Source organism: Salmo salar, chromosome ssa03 (assembly GCF_905237065.1).
Source record: "Salmo salar chromosome ssa03, Ssal_v3.1, whole genome shotgun sequence".
Classification (NCBI taxonomy): Eukaryota; Metazoa; Chordata; class Actinopteri; order Salmoniformes; family Salmonidae; genus Salmo; species Salmo salar.
In genome coordinates this window covers 97,638,315-97,658,949 of record NC_059444.1, presented here as the reverse complement: position 1 = coordinate 97,658,949, position 20,635 = coordinate 97,638,315, and the positions used below count along the sequence as shown (strand labels likewise).

Genomic DNA, 20,635 nt, shown 5'->3' with positions numbered 1-20,635 from the left:
ATCATTCTTAAATGGAAGAAGATTGGAACCACCAAGACTCTTCCTAGAGCTGGCCGCCCGGCCAAACTGAACAATCATGGGAGAAGGGCCTTGGTCAGGGAGGTGACTAAGAACTCGATGGTCACTCTGACAGAGCTTTAGACTTCCTCTGTAGAGATGGCAGAACCTTCCAGAAGGACAACCATCTCTGCAGCACTCCACCAATCAGGCCTTTATGGTAGAGTGGTCAGACGGAAGCCACTCCTCAGTAAAAGGCACATGACAGCCCACTTGGAGTTTGCCAAAAGGCACCCAAAAGTCTCTCAGACCATGACAAACAAGATTCTCTGGTCTGATGAAACCAATATTGAACCCTTTGGCCTGAATGCGAAGCGTCACGTCTGGAGGAAACCTGGCACCATCCCTACGGTGAAGCATGGTGGTGGCAGCATCATGCTGTGGGGATGTTTTTCAGCGGCAGGGACTGGGAGACTAGTCAGGATCGAGGGAAAGATGAACGGAGCAAAGAACAGAGAGACCCTTGATGAAAACCTGCTCCAGAGCACTCAGGACCTCAGACTGGGGCGACGGTTCACCTTCCAACAGGACAACGAACCTAAGAACACAGCCAAGACAATGCAGGAGTGGCTTCGGGACAAGTCTCTGAATGTCCTTGAATGGCCCAGCCAGAGCCCGGACTTGAACCCGATTCAACATCTCTGGAGAGACCTGAAAATAGCTGTGCAGCGACGGTCCCCATCCAACCTGACAGAGCTTGAGAGAATATGCAGAGAAGAATGGGAGAAACTCCCCAAATACAGGTGTGCCAAGCTTGTAGCGTCATACCCAAGAACACTCGAGGCTGTAATCGCTGCCAAAGGTGCTTCAACAAAGTACTGAGTAAAGGGTCTGAATACTTATGTAAATGTCATATTTATTTTTGGTTATATATATATAAATGTGCAAAAAAAATCTAAAACCTATTTTTGCTTTGTCATTATGGGGTATTGTGTGTAGATTGATGAGGGAAAAACAACAATCTAATCCATTTTAGAATAAGGTTGTAACGTAACAAAATGTGGAAAAGGTCAAGGTTTGTGAATACTTTCTGAAGGCACAGGAAGTGTGTGTGCGCGTGAGAAGTCCCTCTAAGTTTGGACTAGTAGTCAGGTAAGAGTACGGGTGGCTAGAAACAGGTTATAGTGAGAGTAGAGCACTGCTGAGAAACAGGCCCAGCCCTACTGCATGCCAACAAACACAAAACCCACGGAAACAAAGAACACACAGAGAAAACACACAGAGAAAACACACTCAGGATGTATCCCAAATGGTACCCTATTCCCTATATAGTGCACTACTTTGGACCAGGGCCCTGGATGGAAAAGGGATGGGTCCTGGTCAAAAGTAGTGCACTATATAGGGGAATAGGGTTCGACTTGGAACGCACAATGAGACGGGCCCTGTACAGTATCATCCACCCAGGAAGATTCCTATGACATATTTAGGACTAGGTTAATGAGGGGTGGGACTTGAATAAGGGGGGCGGGGCCTGGGAGTGGATAAGGGAAAGAGGGAAGCAGAGAGAGTCCTATCAACAGCTTCAACAAGTTTCAATCTATCTACACAGCTAGACAGGTAAGACTCTCTACTGAATTACATTCATTATTATTGTTGTCAGACAGGTTAAATAAAGGTTAAATAAAATAAGTAAATAAAAGGTAAGAATCTATACTGAATGACATTCATTGTTATGGTCGTCAGGGTTGACCTGCGGCTTTCGGGTGATTTCAGGTGTGAGGTTCAGGCGACTTGATAACTTAGAACCCACTGGGCAAAAACTGGTTGAATCAATGTTGTTTCCACGTCATTTCAACCCCCAAAAATCTATGTGATGACGTTGAATCAACATGGAAGAATGATTGGATTTGCATAAAGTCATCAACGTAATGGAATTATTATAATTTTTTTCACCCAACTTGGAACCTAAATCCACTGACATGGTGACATTTATTGTTGATTTCACTCTGAATTCACATTAGTTGACAACTCAACCAAATGTAAATCACAACTAGACGTTGAAGTGACGTCTGTACCCAGCGGGTAGTTTCAATAGATTACACTGAAACAGATCTGAGACAGGCTACAAAACCAGAAACTAAACCAAGCTGTTGAAATACTAATCATTCACTATCCACCTGTGAGACTTAGCAAGATAGAGATGAGGTGTCAAAGTGTGTGATGTCATTAGGGGGTTAGGTGCTTGGGAGTTGTCTCTCTGTCATATGGAGTTGGTGTCTGGTCTGAGAGTTAAAGAGCAACTGCCTTAAAAAGCAACAAATCCCTTTGAAAACGACCCATGGGGTGTCCATATGAGTCAGAAACACTTATTCTAGTGTCACAATTGACTACAAAGTGGAAATAGGATAATTTTGGTGATAAAGTCAGTCTGGTCTAAAATGGAGTTTGGAACATCCATGCATCACAATGGGTAAATGAAGGTTGGGTTTTGATTTGATGATGTTTTGCCCACTAACATGGGTTGAACAGCTGCCGTGATCGCTCTCTATCCAATAGCATAGACAGTGCAACAGACCTGTTCAGCAGCTCCGCCTGTTTACATGAGACAACACGGAGACAACACATTTCTTTACTCCAGAAATACTGCACCAAACACCTTAGTTAGATGTAAAATTGCGCAACAAAAAAATCCTTGAAAAATAGGCTACGGTGTCTCATGAGGGACAAACATCACTAACCAAACACAGAATCGGTCAGGAAAAAATCGAGTTTTTCTAATGAGGAACAGAAAAACACACGTGCCAATCGGCGTGTTCAGTGGCTCTATAAGAGTTTATTATAAACTGGGCGGTTTGAGCCCTGAATTCTGATTGGCTGAAAGCCATGTAATATCAGGCCGTATATCATGGGTATGACAAAGCATTTATTTTTACTGCTCTAATTACGTTGGTAACCAGTTTATAATCGAAATAAGGCTCCTCAGTGGTGTGTGGTATATGGCCAATATACCACGGCTAAGGGCTGTGTTCAGGTACTCCACGTTGTGTCGTGCTTAAGCCCTTTAGCCGTGATATGTTGGCCATATACCACACCTCCTCGAGCCTTATTGCTTAATTATAGACTACCCTGACTTTCTCTGTTTCCTATTTCTATCATGTTAAATATTAGCCACTATCAGAATGGACTGTCACTAGGCCTAATTAGCCAATTAACTGTTAGTTCCCTTCAGTTGGTACAGCCTACATCACCATTCCATTTAATAACATTGTTTCATTTGCCTTCATTTGCTTCCTCTGTAAACACACTCATTGCCATGTCGTTGTTGCTGAGGATCATTAGTAACAGTTGATTATATATATATATATATATATATATATATATATATATATATATATATATATTTATTTTTTATTTTTTTAACGAATATTGAGGCCAATTAAATTGGTTAGGAAGCGGAGCATAGATCAAGTTGTAACATTTTGTACCTGGCTTGGCTGTGTCATCAACACAATATCACACTCAATTTGTGCAAATATGTAAAAAAAAAAAAAAGTATTTCAGTAGATTTTGTGCATTTTGGTGCATTTTTTTACATTTTTGTAAGTTTTTGTGTGGCTTAATTTGTGTGAAAATACACACATTTTCCAAATAGTCTTTTGAAAGTTATAGAATCAATGCATTTTGGGCAATGGTGTTCTACACGGCCTTTTTTAGTGTCACATTTATTTATATAAAAAACAAACGTCTTAACAACCCAATATTGTTAATCAACCAGGTTGTGACCTAAATAATTATAATATAAGAGTAGCCTTACGATGTTTTTTTATTATTATTATTATTATTATTATTAATGCCAATACTGTTTCTATGCTTGTTTTCACTTAACACTTTGGGACACTGGTGCTGTATCCGATTTTATGAGGGTTGCCAGATTGGAGTAAAAAACTGTATTGTCTGGGGTTTTGTGTGGTATTGATGAAGGTATTTGATTGGGGAATGGGGATACATGTTCATGATGGGAAATTAATTCATCAATAAATGTGAGGAATTTTATTTTATTTAACCTTTTATTTAACTAGGCATAGTTAAAACTTATTTTTGGTCTAAATTCCCCTGGTCAAACTGCATGGCATTTGCAACTATAACAAGTCTGGATTATGATCAATTAAGCCATATCTATAACATGGCCGGACTATAATCAATTAAGCCATATCTATAACAAGTCTGGACTATAATCAATTAAGCCATATCTATAACAAATCTGAGCTATGATCAATTAAGCCATATCTATAACAAGTCTGGATTAGGATCAATTAAGCCATATCTATAACAAGTCTGGACTAGGATCAATTAAGCCATATCTATAACAAGTCTGGATTAGGATCAATTAAGCCATATCTATAACAAGTCTAGACTATGATCAATTAAGCCATATCTATAACAAGTCTGGATTAGGATCAATTAAGCCATATCTATAACAAGTCTGGACTAGGATCAACTAAGCCATATCTATAACAAGTCTGGACTAGGATCAACTAAGCCATATCAATGCAGTTAAACAGGTTAATGTAAAATAATGAATTTTGTTGGCTTACACTTATGGCACTTCCAAGGCCGTTTCATGATGATTATTACGGTCCTGTCAATCATGTTATATAATTAGGCTGTTGTAACAAGGCATATGCCAGCATTGTTGGACTACCGCCTCTGCCCAGAGGCCTACAGGACTTTCATGGCAACCGCCGTTAGAGCTCACTTTGCCACGTATGAGCCCTGGTTAGAGTCCCTGTTGCAGCTTTCACTGTCTTCTGCTACATTGGTGGCAGAGTTGGGATCACATCCAGCTCACATCTAGTTATGTGATCTAGTGGTGGGAAGCATTCTGTTTTTCAACATTGTGTTGGGTGTAATTACACTGATATATCTAGTGAACAATGGATAAGTAGTAATGGGTGTGACGGATAGAAGTAATCACTACAGGTGTGAACAAGCCTTTCATCCAAGCTGCCTGAAGCTGAATGGAAAGTGTTATGCCCTGACCAGTTATTCAGAAATACATCCTCTGTGACTGTCTCATTTACATAAGTTAACTTACCGGTGTGGACCCAAAACAAACACATTCTACACATTCAGAAACAAACTGTTTAAAGTGTTATAAAACCAGGGCTCCCGAGTGGCGCAGCGGTCTAAGACACTGCAGAGGCGTCACTACTGTCGATGGTTCAAATCCAGGCTGTATCACATCCGGCCGTGATTGGGAGTGCCATAGGGCGGTGCACAATTGGCCCAGCGTCATCTGGGTTTGGCCGGAGTAGGCCGTCATTGTAAATAAGAATTTGTTCTTAACTGATTTGCCCAGTTAAACAAAACCATAGTGTTGTTTTATTACTGAAGTATATATGTGTTGATTAATTATTGCTTTCTTCAGTGGAAATAGAGAATATGTATAAAAATACCAAATATACCAAAAGCTAAATCAAGCAGAGATTTACAACTCTTTAACCATTACTGCAACATTCAAACTACAAACATTTTACCAGTTAAAGATAGTGAATACATTAGATAGAAATATATTCTTAAAAATAATGAATACAAAAGTCAAGAGTTGGCTATAACATGAGTACAAACAAAGTGCATGTGGGTATTATGGTGTGTATTATATTTCCCATCATAAAAATGTATCCACATTCCCCAATCAAATACCTTCACTGACACCAAATTTTGTAAAAAAAAAAACCAGTATTTCTTCTCCAATCTGGCAACCCTCATAAAATTCAACATATAAAATGCATTATGAAAAAAATGGTGTAATGTACATGAAAAAGTGGAGCCTTGTATTAAATGCATTTTGACAAAAATGATATAATATAGGCTCCACGAAATATGGAATGCGTTATGAAGAAAAGCGTGTAGGACTACTGTTGCCTACATGAAAAAAAGGCCTTTCTGACTACAAGATCCCCAGCATCCCAAGTGTTAAGTGAAAACAAACATAGAAAACAGCATTGGCATAAATAATAATAATAATAAAACAACGTAAGGCTATTATAATGAATTATTTCTGTGATAACCTGGTTGATTAACAATATTGGGTTGTTAAGACATTTGTTTTTTTATAGAAATAAATGTGGGACACAAAAAAAAGCCAGTGTAGAACACCATTGCCCATCATGCATTGGTCTAATAACTTTCAAAAGATTGTTCCTAAATTTGCATCCCAAAAATGTATTCACTTATGAATGAAGTCACAAAGAACAATTGTGTATTTTCATACGAATTACATCACACACATTTATTTTTTTTGTCTTTTCACACGAATTAAGAAACAAAAAAACGCACAAAATCTGCTGAAATACTTTTTGTACATATTTGCACGAATTGAGTGAGAGATTGTGTTGGTGTCATCACACAGTTCCATGGTTAGTACAGGCAACAGACGAGGGTATAGCCTACTACTGTACACTATTCTCCCTATTATAATTCTATGTACACTAATCTTCCAACATTACTACGGGTTGAAGAACTGAATGAATCAAACCAGAAACTGTTTTCTTTCTTTTTTTTGCGTAAAGGCTCTCCAAACCTGTTTTCATGATTCATAAATACTTTCCTAACCCTAAATAATCTACAAGATAAGAGTTTTTTTTTTTTATCTACCAATTGGTGCTGAAACGGAGAAGAATATGAATGTACATGACTTGGCCGAAAGTGGAAAAAAATTGTGGATTTGGCTATTTCAGCCACACCCGTTGCTGACAGGTGTATAAAATCGAGCACATAGCCATGCAATCTCCATAGACAAACATTAGCAGTAGAATGGCCTTACTGAAGACCTCAGTGACTTTCAATGTCTGTTTGTCAAATTTCTGCCCTGCTAGAGCTGCCCCGGTCAACTGGAAGTGCTGTTATTGTGAAGTGGAAATGTCTAGGAGCAACAATGGCTCAGCCATGAAGTGGTAGGCCACACAAGCTCACAGAATGGAACCACCGAGTCCTGAAGCGTGTAGCGCGTAAAAATTGTCTGTCCTTGGTAGCAAAACACTCTCTACTGAGTTCCAAACTGCCTCTGGAAGCAACATCGGCACAAGAACTGTTCGTCGGGAGTTTCATGAAATGGGTTTCCATGGCCGAGCAGCCACACACAAACCTAAGATCAAAATGTGCAATGCTAAGCATTGGGTGGAGTGGTGTAAAGCTTGCCCCCATTGGACTCTGGAGCAGTGGAAACGCGTTCTCTAAAGGGATGGACGAATCTGCGTTTGGCGGATGCCAGGAGAACGCTACCTGTCCCAATGCATAGTGCCAACTGTAAAGTTTGGTGGAGGAGGAATAATGGTCTGAGGCTGTTTTTCATGGTTTGGGCTAGACCCCTTAGTTCAAGTGAAGGTAAATCATAACGCTACAGCATACAATGACATTCTAGACAATTCTGTGCTTCCAACTTTGTGGCAACAGTTTGGGGAAGGCCCTTTCTTGTTTCGCCCCCGTGTACAAAGCGAGGTCCATACATAAATAGTTTGTTGAGATCGGTGTGGGAGAACTTGAATGGCCTGCACAGAGCCTTGACCTCAACCCCATCAAACACCTTTGGGATGAATTGGAACGCCTACTGCGAACCAAACCTAATTGCCCAACATCAGTGCCCGAGCTCACTAATGCTCTTGTGGCTGAATGGAAGCAAGTCCCCGCTCAGGAAAAGCTGTAGAGATGAACAGTATATGTTTACCTTGTATTTCCTCGTTTAGAGCCTGATCCCAACTTAGGAATTTATACCTTTCCCAAGAACGTCTTTCCTACGCACTTCTCAGTATTTTGGATTCAGACTTCCCTTTTTCAGTTGTGTAATGCTCTCTGAATGCATTTCATTCAACCACTGAAAACCCTCCCACTTGCTGACCAACCAATTTTGTTGTGGAGTTTTCATTCAATAGGGTTTTCAGGACATTTATCTTAAGACATCCCTTCAAATACGGGGAAGCATCATGTAGGACACCAGAGGAGACAGACAGGGAAGGTAAGCATCCTGTAGGGATCCAGAGGAGACAGACAGGGAAGGGAAGCATCATGTAGGACACCAGAGGAGACAGCCAGGGAAAGGAAGCATCCTGTAGGGATCCAGAGGAGACAGACAGGGAAGGGAAGCATCATGTAGGACACCAGAGGAGACAGCCAGGGAAAGGAAGCATCCTGTAGGGATCCAGAGGAGACAGACAGGGAAGGTAAGCATCCTGCAGGGCACCAGAGGAGACAGACAGGGAAGGTAAGCATCCTGCAGGGCACCAGAGGAGACAGCCAGGGAAAGGAAGCATCCTGCAGGGCACCAGAGGAGACAGACAGGGAAGGTAAGCATCCTGCAGGGCACCAGAGGAGACAGACAGGGAAGGTAAGCATCCTGCAGGGCACCAGAGGAGACAGCCAGGGAAAGGAAGCATCCTGTAGGGATCCAGAGGAGACAGACAGGGAAGGGAAACATCCTGTAGGGCTGCATTCCTCCTCTTCTGTTCTACGGTTGTATGACTGCTTCCACCAAGGTGTGTGTGTTTTTCCCTGTCTATGTGTGTATCTATTCCATATGTGTGTGTGTGTCTATGTGTGTCTGTAGCCTTTGGTCCCCACCCTAGTTAAGGTAGCCATCCTTCATGTTGCATAGTGTATAATCACACTGACAGCAGAGGACTGAGTGACAGACATTCAAAGCTCTTTGTCTGTTCCTTGTCTGATGGATGGGTGGGCAGGGTGTGTGTGTGTGTGTGTGTGTGTGTGTAGGTATATGAAAGGCTACAGGCAGGTTACAGTGAAGGCGTAACTCAGCTCTAGTAAAGGAGCTGGTCTGTATGTCTGAGCCTGGGGTAGAGTTAGATTTGGGTCAGGTAGATAGTTCCATCTCAGGTCAGGTTTAACAGGTACAGATAGTCAGTCTTCTGACTTCCAAATGGAATCCTTAGGGCTTTACAACATTCTGAACATTTTGTCTCAGAATTCCCTGCTTTGCAGAAGTCCTGGTTGCAGGATTCCAGATTTAGCAGCAACACAACACTGATCCAGTAATGAGATGAGATTTGTTCGCTGTAGAATGAGATCATCTCCCTATATAAATGTTCTGCCGTTTGTGGATTGGGGTCAGATACAGTGAGCTCCAAATGTATTGGGACAGTGACACATTTGTTGTTGTTCTGGCTCTGTACTCCAGCACTTTGAAATGATACAATGTCTATGAGGCTAAAGTTCAGAGTGCAGACTTTAATTTGAGGGTATATTTTCATCTATATCAGGTGAACCGTTTAGAAATGACAGCACTTTTTGTACATAGTCCCCCCCCCCCCCACTTTTTCCGGGACCAAAAGTATTTGAACTTGTGGGTATTAAAATAGTCCAAAGTTTCATATTTGGTCCCATATTCCTGTGGTTGTTTTGAAATGTTTCTTCTTTGTGGAATTCAGGAAGAGTAGATGTTGCCATAGTAACAGCTAATGGAAACCAAATATCTAGCTCTCTAAATTACAATGACTCATAACCAAAACAGTGGAGCACTAGTTTGGGTACCAGTCTGTTTAGTCGTCATTCCACTCATGCTAAACATCTGACGTGGAGAACAAGGAGTGGAATGTTAGCTAAACAGACTGGTACTGAGACTAGTGAAGCCCCGCCTGTAACCTTCAAAAGACACAAGATGACACTCCCTAAACAACTACAGGACAGTAAGGCTGTTCAGCTCATTCTCACCATAACTATTAGTCTGTGGAGTATGCTGAATGACAGGTTTCAGCTGTGGAGTGAATGTGTGTGTGTGTGTGTGTGTGTGTGTGTGTGTGTGTGTGTCTGTTCTCCGTACCTGGTGTTATAACACCACCTAGTGACTGAATAGAGCATTATGTCAGTCTGGGTTGGACTTGCATAGTTTTAACGAAGGCAGTGGCACACATTTTACAGGGGCTGACTTCATATCTAAGGCCTCACTTCAGTCCCACTTTAAACCAATTACAACGTATAAAGGCTTTTGGTGGCCTACATAGAGGCTTCATAAGCACTACATAAATGCTTCTCAAATCATCTATATGTGTATGTTATCCTCTATAAATGGTGTGTAAACATAGTGCTTCATGTCACATTTGGCACTTCAACCTATAATGGTAATTATATCACCGTTTATACACTATTTATAGAGGTTCACAAGCGCTTATAGATGATTTGTGAAATAATTGTTTTTTGTAGCGCTTATGAAGCCTCTCACTCCAGCCCTGCCTGTTACACACCTGATTCAAGTCTTTATCGGAGATTATGATTGGTTGATTCAGTCCTTATGAGCCTGGCTTGCTCCACCTAACCTCTGACCCCTCTCACAGAAAGCCCAGGCAGAAGACAATGAGCGTAAATGGAAAAGAACCTCCCCCCTACAACATACCAGGTACGTCAACATTCTGCTGTTCGCTGTAACATGCGGATTATAAAGTTGTATTGTACTGTACTATTACATACCAGGTTGTAACTATACTGTACCTGTGTATCATATAGGTTACATCCCAGGTTGTAACTATACTGTACCTGTGTATCATATAGGTTACGTCCCAGGTTGTAACTATACTGTACCTGTGTATCATATAGGTTACGTCCCAGGTTGTAACTATACTGTACCTGTGTATCATATAGGTTACGTCCCAGGTTGTAACTATACTGTACCTGTGTATCATATAGGTTACGTACCAGGTTGTAACTGTACCTGTGTATCATATAGGTTACGTACCAGGTTGTAACTATACTGTACCTGTGTATCATATAGGTTACGTCCCAGGTTGTAACGATACTGTACCTGTGTATCATATAGGTTACGTACCAGGTTGTAACTGTACCTGTGTATCATATAGGTTACGTACCAGGTTGTAACTATACTGTACCTGTGTATCATATAGGTTACGTACCAGGTTGTAACTATACTGTACCTGTGTATCATATAGGTTACATCCCAGGTTGTAACTATACTGTACCTGTGTATCATATAGGTTACGTACCAGGTTGTAACTATGCTGTACCTGTGTATCATATAGGTTACGTCCCAGGTTGTAACTATACTGTACCTGTGTATCATATAGGTTACGTACCAGGTTGTAACTATGCTGTACCTGTGTATCATATAGGTTACGTACCAGGTTGTAACTATACTGTACCTGTGTATCATATAGGTTACGTACCAGGTTGTAACTGTACTGTACATGTGTATCATATAGGTTACGTACCAGGTTGTAACTATACTGTACCTGTGTATCATATAGGTTACGTCCCAGGTTGTAACTATACTGTACCTGTGTATCATATAGGTTACGTCCCAGGTTGTAACTATACTGTACCTGTGTATCATATAGGTTACGTACCAGGTTGTAACTATACTGTACCTGTGTATCATATAGGTTACGTCCCAGGTTGTAACTATACTGTACCTGTGTATCATATAGGTTACGTACCAGGTTGTAACTATACTGTACCTGTGTATCATATAGGTTACGTCCCAGGTTGTAGCTCTACTGTACCTGTGTATCATATAGGTTACGTCCCAGGTTGTAACTGTACCTGTGTATCACATAGGTTACGTACCAGGTTGTAACTATACTGTACCTGTGTATCATATAGGTTACGTCCCAGGTTGTAACTATACTGTACCTGTGTATCATATAGGTTACGTACCAGGTTGTAACTATACTGTACCTGTGTATCATATAGGTTACGTACCAGGTTGTAACTATACTGTACCTGTGTATCATATAGGTTACGTCCCAGGTTGTAACTATACTGTACCTGTGTATCATATAGGTTACGTACCAGGTTGTAACTGTACCTGTGTATCATATAGGTTACGTCCCAGGTTGTAACTATACTGTACCTGTGTATCATATAGGTTACATCCCAGGTTGTAACTATACTGTACCTGTGTATCATATAGGTTACGTCCCAGGTTGTAACTATACTGTACCTGTGTATCATATAGGTTACGTACCAGGTTGTAACTGTACCTGTGTATCATATAGGTTACATCCCAGGTTGTAACTATACTGTACCTGTGTATCATATAGGTTACGTACCAGGTTGTAACTATACTGTACCTGTGTATCATATAGGTTACGTCCCAGGTTGTAACTATACTGTACCTGTGTATCATATAGGTTACGTACCAGGTTGTAACTATACTGTACCTGTGTATCATATAGGTTACGTCCCAGGTTGTAACTATACTGTACCTGTGTATCATATAGGTTACGTCCCAGGTTGTAACTATACTGTACCTGTGTATCATATAGGTTACGTACCAGGTTGTAACTATACTGTACCTGTGTATCATATAGGTTACGTCCCAGGTTGTAACTATACTGTACCTGTGTATCATATAGGTTACGTACCTGGTTGTAACTGTACCTGTGTATCATATAGGTTACGTCCCAGGTTGTAACTATACTGTACCTGTGTATCATATAGGTTACGTACCAGGTTGTAACTATACTGTACCTGTGTATCATATAGGTTACGTCCCAGGTTGTAACTATACTGTACCTGTGTATCATATAGGTTACGTCCCAGGTTGTAACTATACTGTACCTGTGTATCATATAGGTTACGTACCAGGTTGTAACTATACTGTACCTGTGTATCATATAGGTTACGTCCCAGGTTGTAACTATACTGTACCTGTGTATCATATAGGTTACGTACCTGGTTGTAACTGTACCTGTGTATCATATAGGTTACGTCCCAGGTTGTAACTATACTGTACCTGTGTATCATATAGGTTACGTCCCAGGTTGTAACTGTACCTGTGTATCATATAGGTTACGTCCCAGGTTGTAACTATACTGTACCTGTGTATCATATAGGTTACGTCCCAGGTTGTAACTGTACTGTACCTGTGTATCATAAGTTCCAGGTGTCACTTGCTATAGATTGTACTCAGTTTATTTTACTTATTGGAGCTATCTAATCAACCTCTCTCTTTCTCTTTTCCTAACTCTCTATCAACCCCCCCGCAACTCTCTCCTTCTTTTCCTCCTCCCCATCTTCCCCCTCCCTCTCTCCCTCTCCTCCCTCTGTCTCCCTCTCTCTTCCAATTGAAGGACAAGTTGATGATGGGGTGAAGGTATATCATGTCCATACCCCCTTCAACCCTCCTTCCTCCACCATCCCCTCCGATAACTACTCTATGTCTCAGTCTCAGTCTCAGGGCAAGCCAGGTAAGCACTTCCTGTCTTAAGCCTAATTTATACTGTACGCAAGCACACAACACCAGAACTGTAGCAACATCAGCTAGCTCATCAAGCTAGCTAAAATTAAATCTCATTGGTTGAAGAATTGTTCTGACTTCAAAAGAAACTTGAACACAATCATGGCGTATTTATAACTGGTAAATTCCCAGGTTCCAAGGGAGGCATTTTGAAGGCAGCATAAGTCTCTCGCTTGTCTCTACCCATTATACCATCTTTCTCTCCCTTGTTCCCCTCTATACCAGCAGTGTTGGAGCCAGACAAAATATAACTTGTCCTCTTTCTCTCTCTCTCTCTCTTCCCCTAGTGTACACCAGTGGAGGAGGTGGTATTGGAGGAGGTGGTATTGGAGGAGGTGGTATTGGAGGAGGTGGTATTGGAGGAGGTGGTATTGGAGGAGGTGGTGGAGCTCCTACTCAGAAGTTTGTGAGTTATGAGACAGAACTGGGCCGTTCAGAGGGCATGACCACCTGTACTTCCTGTCAACAACAGGTGATGACTAACGTCACCTATAAAGTCGGAGCCTACGCCTGGCTCATGTGCATCCTCTTCATCCTCTGTGGGTGAGTAAAGAAGAGGAGGGGGAGGGGAGAGAGGGAGGGTGGGAGGGACAGAGAGGGACAGAGGGACCTATAAAGTGGTCGTCATCCTCTTTTTTAAACTTGTTTTATTTATTTCACCTTTATTTAACCAGGTAGGCTAGTTGAGAATAAGTTCTCATTTACAACTGCAACCTGGCCAAGATAAAGCATAGCAGTGTGACACATACAACAACACAGATTTACACATGGAATAAACAAGCGTACAGTCAATAACACAATAAAAAAAAAAAAAAGTCTATATACAGTGTGTGCAAATGGCATGAGGAGGTAAGGCAATAAATAGGCCATAGTAGCAAAGTAATTACAATTTAGCAGATTAACACTGGAGTGATAGATGAGCAGATGATGATGAGAAGATGGTGTGTAAGTAGTGATACTGGTGTGCAAAAGAGCAGCAAAGTAAATAAAACAATATGGGGATGAGGTAGGTAGATTAGGTGTGCTATTTACAGCTGCAGCGATCGGTTAGCTGCTCAGATAGCTGATGTTTAAAGTTAGTGAGGGAAATAGAAGTCTCCAGCCTCAGCGATTTTTGTAATTCGTTCTACTCACTGGCAGCAGAGAACTGAAAGGAAAGGCGGCCAAATGAGGTGTTGGCTTTGGGGATGACCAGTGAAATATACCTGCTGGAGCGCGTGCTACGGGTGGGTGTTGTTATCGTGACCAGTGAGCTGAGATAAGGCGGAGCTTTACCTAGCATCGACTTATAGATGACCTGGAGCCAGTGGGTCTGGCGACGAATATGTAGCGAGGGCCAGCCGACTAGAGCATACAGGTCGCAGTGGTGGGTGGTATAAGTGGCTTTGGTAACAAAACGGATGGCACTGTGATAGACTACATCCAATTTGCTGAATAGAGTATTGAAAGCTATTTTGTAGATGACATCGCCAAAGTCGAGGATCGGTAGGATAGTCAGTTTTATTAGGGTAAGTTTGGCGCCGTGAGTGAAGGAAGCTTTGTTGCGAAATAGAACGCCAATTCTAAATTTGATTTTGGATTGGAGATGTTTGATATGAGTCTGGAAGGAGAGTTTACAGTCTAGCCAGACACCTAGGTATTTGTAGTTGGCCACGTATTCTAGGTCAGAACCGTCCAGAGTAGCAATGCTAGTCAGGGGGGCAGATGTGGGCAGCGAACGGTTGAAAAGCATGCATTTGGTTTTACTAGCGTTTAAGAGCAGTTGGAGGCCACGGAAGGAGTGTTGTATGGCATTGAAGCTCATTTGGAGGTTAGTTAACAGTGTCCAAAGAAGGGCCAGATGTATACAGAATGGGGTCGTCTGCGTAGAGGTGGATCAGGGAATCACCCACAGCAAGAGCAGCATCGTTGATATATACAGAGAAAAGAGTCGGCCCGAGAATTGAACCCTGTGGCACCCCCATACAGACTGCCAGAGGTCCGGACAACAGGCCCTCCGATTTGACACACTGAACTCGGTCTGCGAAGTAGTTGGTGAACCAGGCGAGGTAGTCATTTGAGAAACCAAGGCTATTGAGTCTGCCGATAAGAATACGGTGATTGACAGAGTCGAAAGCCTTGGCCAGGTCGATGAAGATGGCTGCACAGTAGTGTCTTTTATCGATGGCGGTTATGATATCATTTAGTACCTTGAGCGTGGCTGAGGTGCACCCGTGACCAGCTCAGAAACTGGATTGCACAGCGGAGAAGGCACGGTGGGATTCGAAATGGTCAGTGATCTGTTTATTGACTTGGCTTTCGAAGACTTTAGAAAGGCAGGGCAGGATGGATATAGGTCTATAACAGTTTGGGTCTAGAGTGTCACCCCCTTTGAAGAGGGGGATGACCGCAGAAGCTTTCCAATCTTTAGGGATCTTGGATGATACGAAAGAGAGGTTGAACAGACTGGTAATAGGGGTTGCAACAATGGCGGCTGATAATTTTAGAAAGAGAGGGTCCATATTGTCTAGCCCAGCTGATTTGTACGGGTCCAGGTTTTGCAGCTCTTTCAGAACATCTGCTATCTGGATTTGGGTGAAGGAGAAGCTGGGGAGGCTCGGGCAAGTAGCTGCGGGAGTTGCGGAGCTGTTGGTCGGGGTTGGGGTAGCCAGGAGGAAAGCATGGCCAGCCGTAGAGAAATGCTTATTGAAATATTCGGTTATCATGGATTTATTGGTGGTGACCGTGTTACCTAGCCTCAGTGAAGTGGGCAGCTGGGAGGAGGTGCTCTTGTTCTCCATGGACTTTACAGTGTCCCAAAACTTTTTGGAGTTAGAGCTACAGGATGCAAATTTCTGTTTGAAAAAGCTAGCCTTTGCTTTCCTGACTGACTGCGTGTATTGGTTCCTGACTTCCCTGAACAGTTGCATATCACGGGGACTATTCGATGCTATTGCAGTCCGCCACAGGATGTTTTTGTGCTGGTCAAGGGCAGTCAGGTCTGGAGTGAACCAAGGGCTATATCTGTTCTTATTTCTACATTTTTTGAAAGGGGCATGCTTATTTAAGATGGTGAGGAAATTACTTTTAAAGAACGCCCAGACATCCTCGACTGACGAGATGAGGTCAATATCCTTCCAGGATACCCGGGACAGGTCGATTAGAAAGGCCTGCTCACAGAAGTGTTTTAGGGGTGCGTTTGACAGTGATGAGGGGTGGTTGTTTGACCGCGGACCCATAGCGGATGCAGGCAATGATCTCTGAAAACAGCAGAGGTGTATTTGGAGGGCAAGTTGGTCAGGATAATATCTATGAGGGTGCCTATGTTTACGAATTTAGGGTTGTACCTGGTGGTTTCCTTGATAATTTGTGTGAGATTGAGGGCATCTAGCTTAGATTGAGGGGGACAGAGGGGGACAGAGGGGAACAGAGGGACCTATAAAGTGGTCTTCATCCTCCGAGGGGGAAGGGAACAGAGGGGAGAGAAGGACAGAGGGGAACAGAGGGACCTGTAAAGTGGTCTTCATCCTCCGAGGGGGAAGGGAACAGAGGGGAGAGAAGGACAGAGGGGAACAGAGGGACCTGTAAAGTGGTCTTCATCCTCCGAGGGGGAAGGGAACAGAGGAGAGAGAAGGACAGAGGGGAACAGAGGGACCTGTAAAGTGGTCTTCATCCTCCGAGGGGCAAGGGAACAGAGGGGAACAGAGGGACCTGTAAAGTGGTCTTCATCCTCTGAGGGGCAGTAAAGAAGGGGAGGTGGAAGAGTTATAGAATGTCTTGATTCTTTTGAGGGAATTAGACATGTCGAAAATCAACTGAACACCATGTCTCTCTCCCACCTTTCTCCCCCTCAATCTCCCACCCCTCTCTCCCCCACCACTTCCACTCTCCCCATCTCCCATCCCCTCCTATCCCCCCTCTCTCTCCCAGGTTGGTAGTGGGCTGCTGCCTGATCCCGTTCTTCATGAAACACTTTAAGGATGCGTACCACTCCTGTCCTCGCTGTAACCGCATTCTCCACGTGGACAAGAAACGCTGCTGCTGACCGCTATACCACCACCCACCACTATAGGAGCTGCTGCTGACCGCCATACCACCACCCACCACTAGAGGAGCTGCTGCTGACCGCTATACCACCACCCACCACTAGAGGAGCTGGTGCTGTGGCCAATATGCTTTACTACCAGCAGGGGAGCTGTGGCTCTGCTCTCAGTCTGACCACTGGCCACTCTCTCGGTCTGGGCTGGATTCCATTAGAAGTGCATCAGTACAGTGAAATGCATTTCTCACAGAAAACATGCCCCCTTTCCCTCATGCACCCACAGCTCTGTGTGGGAATTTGTGAGTGGTTATATTTATCCAGCCCCATCCTTCAGCTGTTTACCAATGCAGTGGCGGGGTCAGGGTGACCGTTTGGTAGTTCTTTGAATTGCAGATTGCCCTTTTAAATTTCGGTTTCAATACTGCTCTTATCTACACTCTTTCAGAACAGCGAGGGAGAGGAAAAGGGGGGATGTTTTCAGAATGGAATCCAGACGAAGGGAGAGACCCCCTAGCAGCAGCACCACTGAAACCTACAGGATTAGACAGTCATAGGATGAATCCCAAAATGGCACCCTACTCCCTATATAGTGCACTACGTTCGAGAGGGAGCTAGTACAAAAGTAGTGCACTACATAGGGAATAGGGTACAATTTGGGATGCAAATTAGTTTAAATGCTGACCTAACTTACTGTACCAGAGGATTGTAAATAGTATGAATCTGTGAACTATTTTTGTAAAATTAAAAAACAAGCTAGCAGATGAAGACGTGGTCGAGCTCAACCTGGGCCTTGTTCACAAAGGGAGTAGGGTTGCACAATTCTAGTAACTTCCCCAGGTTTTCCACAAACCCAGGTTGGAATACTGGAATCCGGAGGGAAGAGGGTAGCCTGGGTACCAGTCTGTAAAGATATCATTCCACTCTTTGTCTTGGAAAACATGGCTTGACAAAGAGTGGAATGTTAACACACAGACTGGATTTCTCCAGGCTAGGAAGAGGCAGAAAATACGGGAATACGCCAACCGGGATGTCTGGTTGGTTACCGGACGATTGCAACCCGTTGAGTAACCTTAGATAGAAATGTGTTGTGTAGAACAGACATGATTCCCTGGTAAATGTATTCATTACTCTCTATATTACATTACTATCTATATTACCTTGAATAAGGCCCTGGGTTGACCAACCGACAGACAACGAGCCCAATATAAACATTATTATCATTAAAACTATGATTCCTACAATCGGGTGTAATTTAGGGCTCTCACCAGGTTTCCCCCCTTTTCAGAAAGCTGTTATGTACATAAAGGACTGAACTGGGTGTTTCACCTTATTTTAGAATAAACCAAAGATGATTTTATTGAGAAAACTCAGTCTAACTCTCAACTACAATGACGTGTAACACCACCACACAGCTGACCTGATGGAGTTCTGTTATATTGATGTGTAACACCACCACACAGCTGACCTGATGGAGTTCTGTTATATTGATGTGTAACACCACCACACAGCTGACCTGATGGAGTTCTGTTATATTGATGTGTAACACCACCACACAGCTGACCTGATGGAGTTCTGTTATATTGATGTGTAACACCACCACACAGCTGACCTGATGGAGTTCTGTTATATTGATGTGTAACACCACCACACAGCTGACTAGACATGGAGTTCTGTTATATTGCTTATATAGATTATATGCCTCTAATAAAATATGTTATCACTTTTGTTGTGGTTTGGTTGTTGCATTAGACAGGAAGTTGAGAGTAAATGAGAGTTGTTTATTTTAACCAGGGGGTCAGTTAAGAACCAAGTTGTTTAAGCTAAAGACAAAAGGTTTATCATATATAAACATACAGTGCATTCAGAAAGTATTCAGACCCCTTGACTTTATCCACATTTTGTTACGTTACAGCCTTACTCTAACATTTATTAAATCGTCCCCCCATATCAATCTACACACAATACCCCATGACAAAAAAAAACCTCCGGAAATATCACATTTACATAAGTATTCAGACCCTTTACTCAGTACTTTGTTGAAGCACCTTTGGCAGCGACTACAGCATTGAGGCTTTCTTGGGTATGACGCTACAAGCTTGGCACACCCGTATTTGGGGAGTTTCTCCAATTCTTCTCTGCAGATCCTCTCAAGCTCTGTCAGGTTGGATGGGGAGCGTCGCTGCACAGCTATTTTCAGGTCTCTCCAGAGATGTTCGATCGGGTTCAAGTCCGGGCTCTGGCTGGGCCACTCAAGGACATTCAGAAACTTGTCCCGAAGCCACTCCTACGTTGTCTTGGCTGTGTGCTTAGGGTCATTGTCCTGTTGGAAGGTGAACCTTCGCCCCAGTCTAAGGTCCTGAGTGCTCTGGAGCAGGTTTTCCTCAAGGATCTCTGTACTTTTCTCAGTTCATCTTTCCCTCGATCCTGACTAGTCTCCCAGTCTTTGCCGCTGAAAAACATTCCCACAGCATGATGCTTCACCGTAGGGATGATGCCAGGATTCCTCCAGATGTGACACGTGACACTTGGCATTTAGGCCAAAGAGTTTAATCTTGGTTTCATCAGACCAGAGAATCTTGTTTGTCATGGTTGGAGTGCTTTAGGTGCCTTTTGGCAAACTCCAAGTGGGCTGTCATGTGCTTTTTACTGAGGAGTGGCTTCCGTCTGGCCACTCCAACATAAAAGCCTGATTGGTGGAGTGCTGCAGAGATGGTTGTCCTTCTGGAAGGTTCTCCAATCTCCACAGAGGAACTCTGGAGCTCTGTCACGAGTGACCATCGAGTTCTTGGTCACCCCCGATTGCTCAGTTTGGCCAGGCGGCCAGCTCTAGGAAAAGGCCTCCATTTAAGAATGATGGAGGCCACTGTGTTCTTGGGAACCTTCAATGCTGCAACAATTTTTTGGTATCTGTGCCTCGACACAATCCTGTCTCAGAGCTCTACGGACAGTTCCTTCGACCTCATGGCTTGGTTTTGCTCTGACATGCACTTGTCAACTGTGGGACATTATATAGACAGGTGTGCACCTTCCCAAATCATGTCCAATCAATTGAATTTTGACTCCAAGTAGAGTCTAAATTCCAGGTGGACTCCAAGTTATAGAAACATCAAGGATTATCAATGGAAACACGATGCCGCTGAGCTCAATTTCGAGAGAAGATATTTGTTAATACATTTGCAAACATTTCCAAAAACCTTTTTCACTTTGTCATTATGGGGTAGTGTGTAGATTATTTAGGAAAAACAAATATTTAATTCATTTTAGAATAAGGCTGTAACTTAAAATGTGGAACAAGTCAAAGGGTCTGAACAACTTCCGAACGCACCGTAGATACACACCACAACTCCACTATATTT

General features: G+C 42.8%; 1 protein-coding gene across 1 annotated transcript; it reads left to right on the top strand.

Moving 5' to 3' along the window:
• Window positions 1-1,533: 1,533 nt before the first annotated feature.
• On the top strand, window positions 1,534-19,003 carry LOC106591175 (LITAF-like zinc ribbon domain-containing protein). The gene is made up of 5 exons (XM_045715938.1): window positions 1,534-1,614; window positions 10,341-10,402; window positions 13,092-13,208; window positions 13,546-13,801; window positions 17,168-19,003. Exons 2-5 carry the CDS (start codon window positions 10,360-10,362, stop codon window positions 17,280-17,282), a joined length of 531 nt encoding a protein of 176 aa, XP_045571894.1. The 5' UTR covers window positions 1,534-1,614; window positions 10,341-10,359; the 3' UTR covers window positions 17,283-19,003.
• The last annotated feature ends 1,632 nt before the right edge of the window (window positions 19,004-20,635 follow it).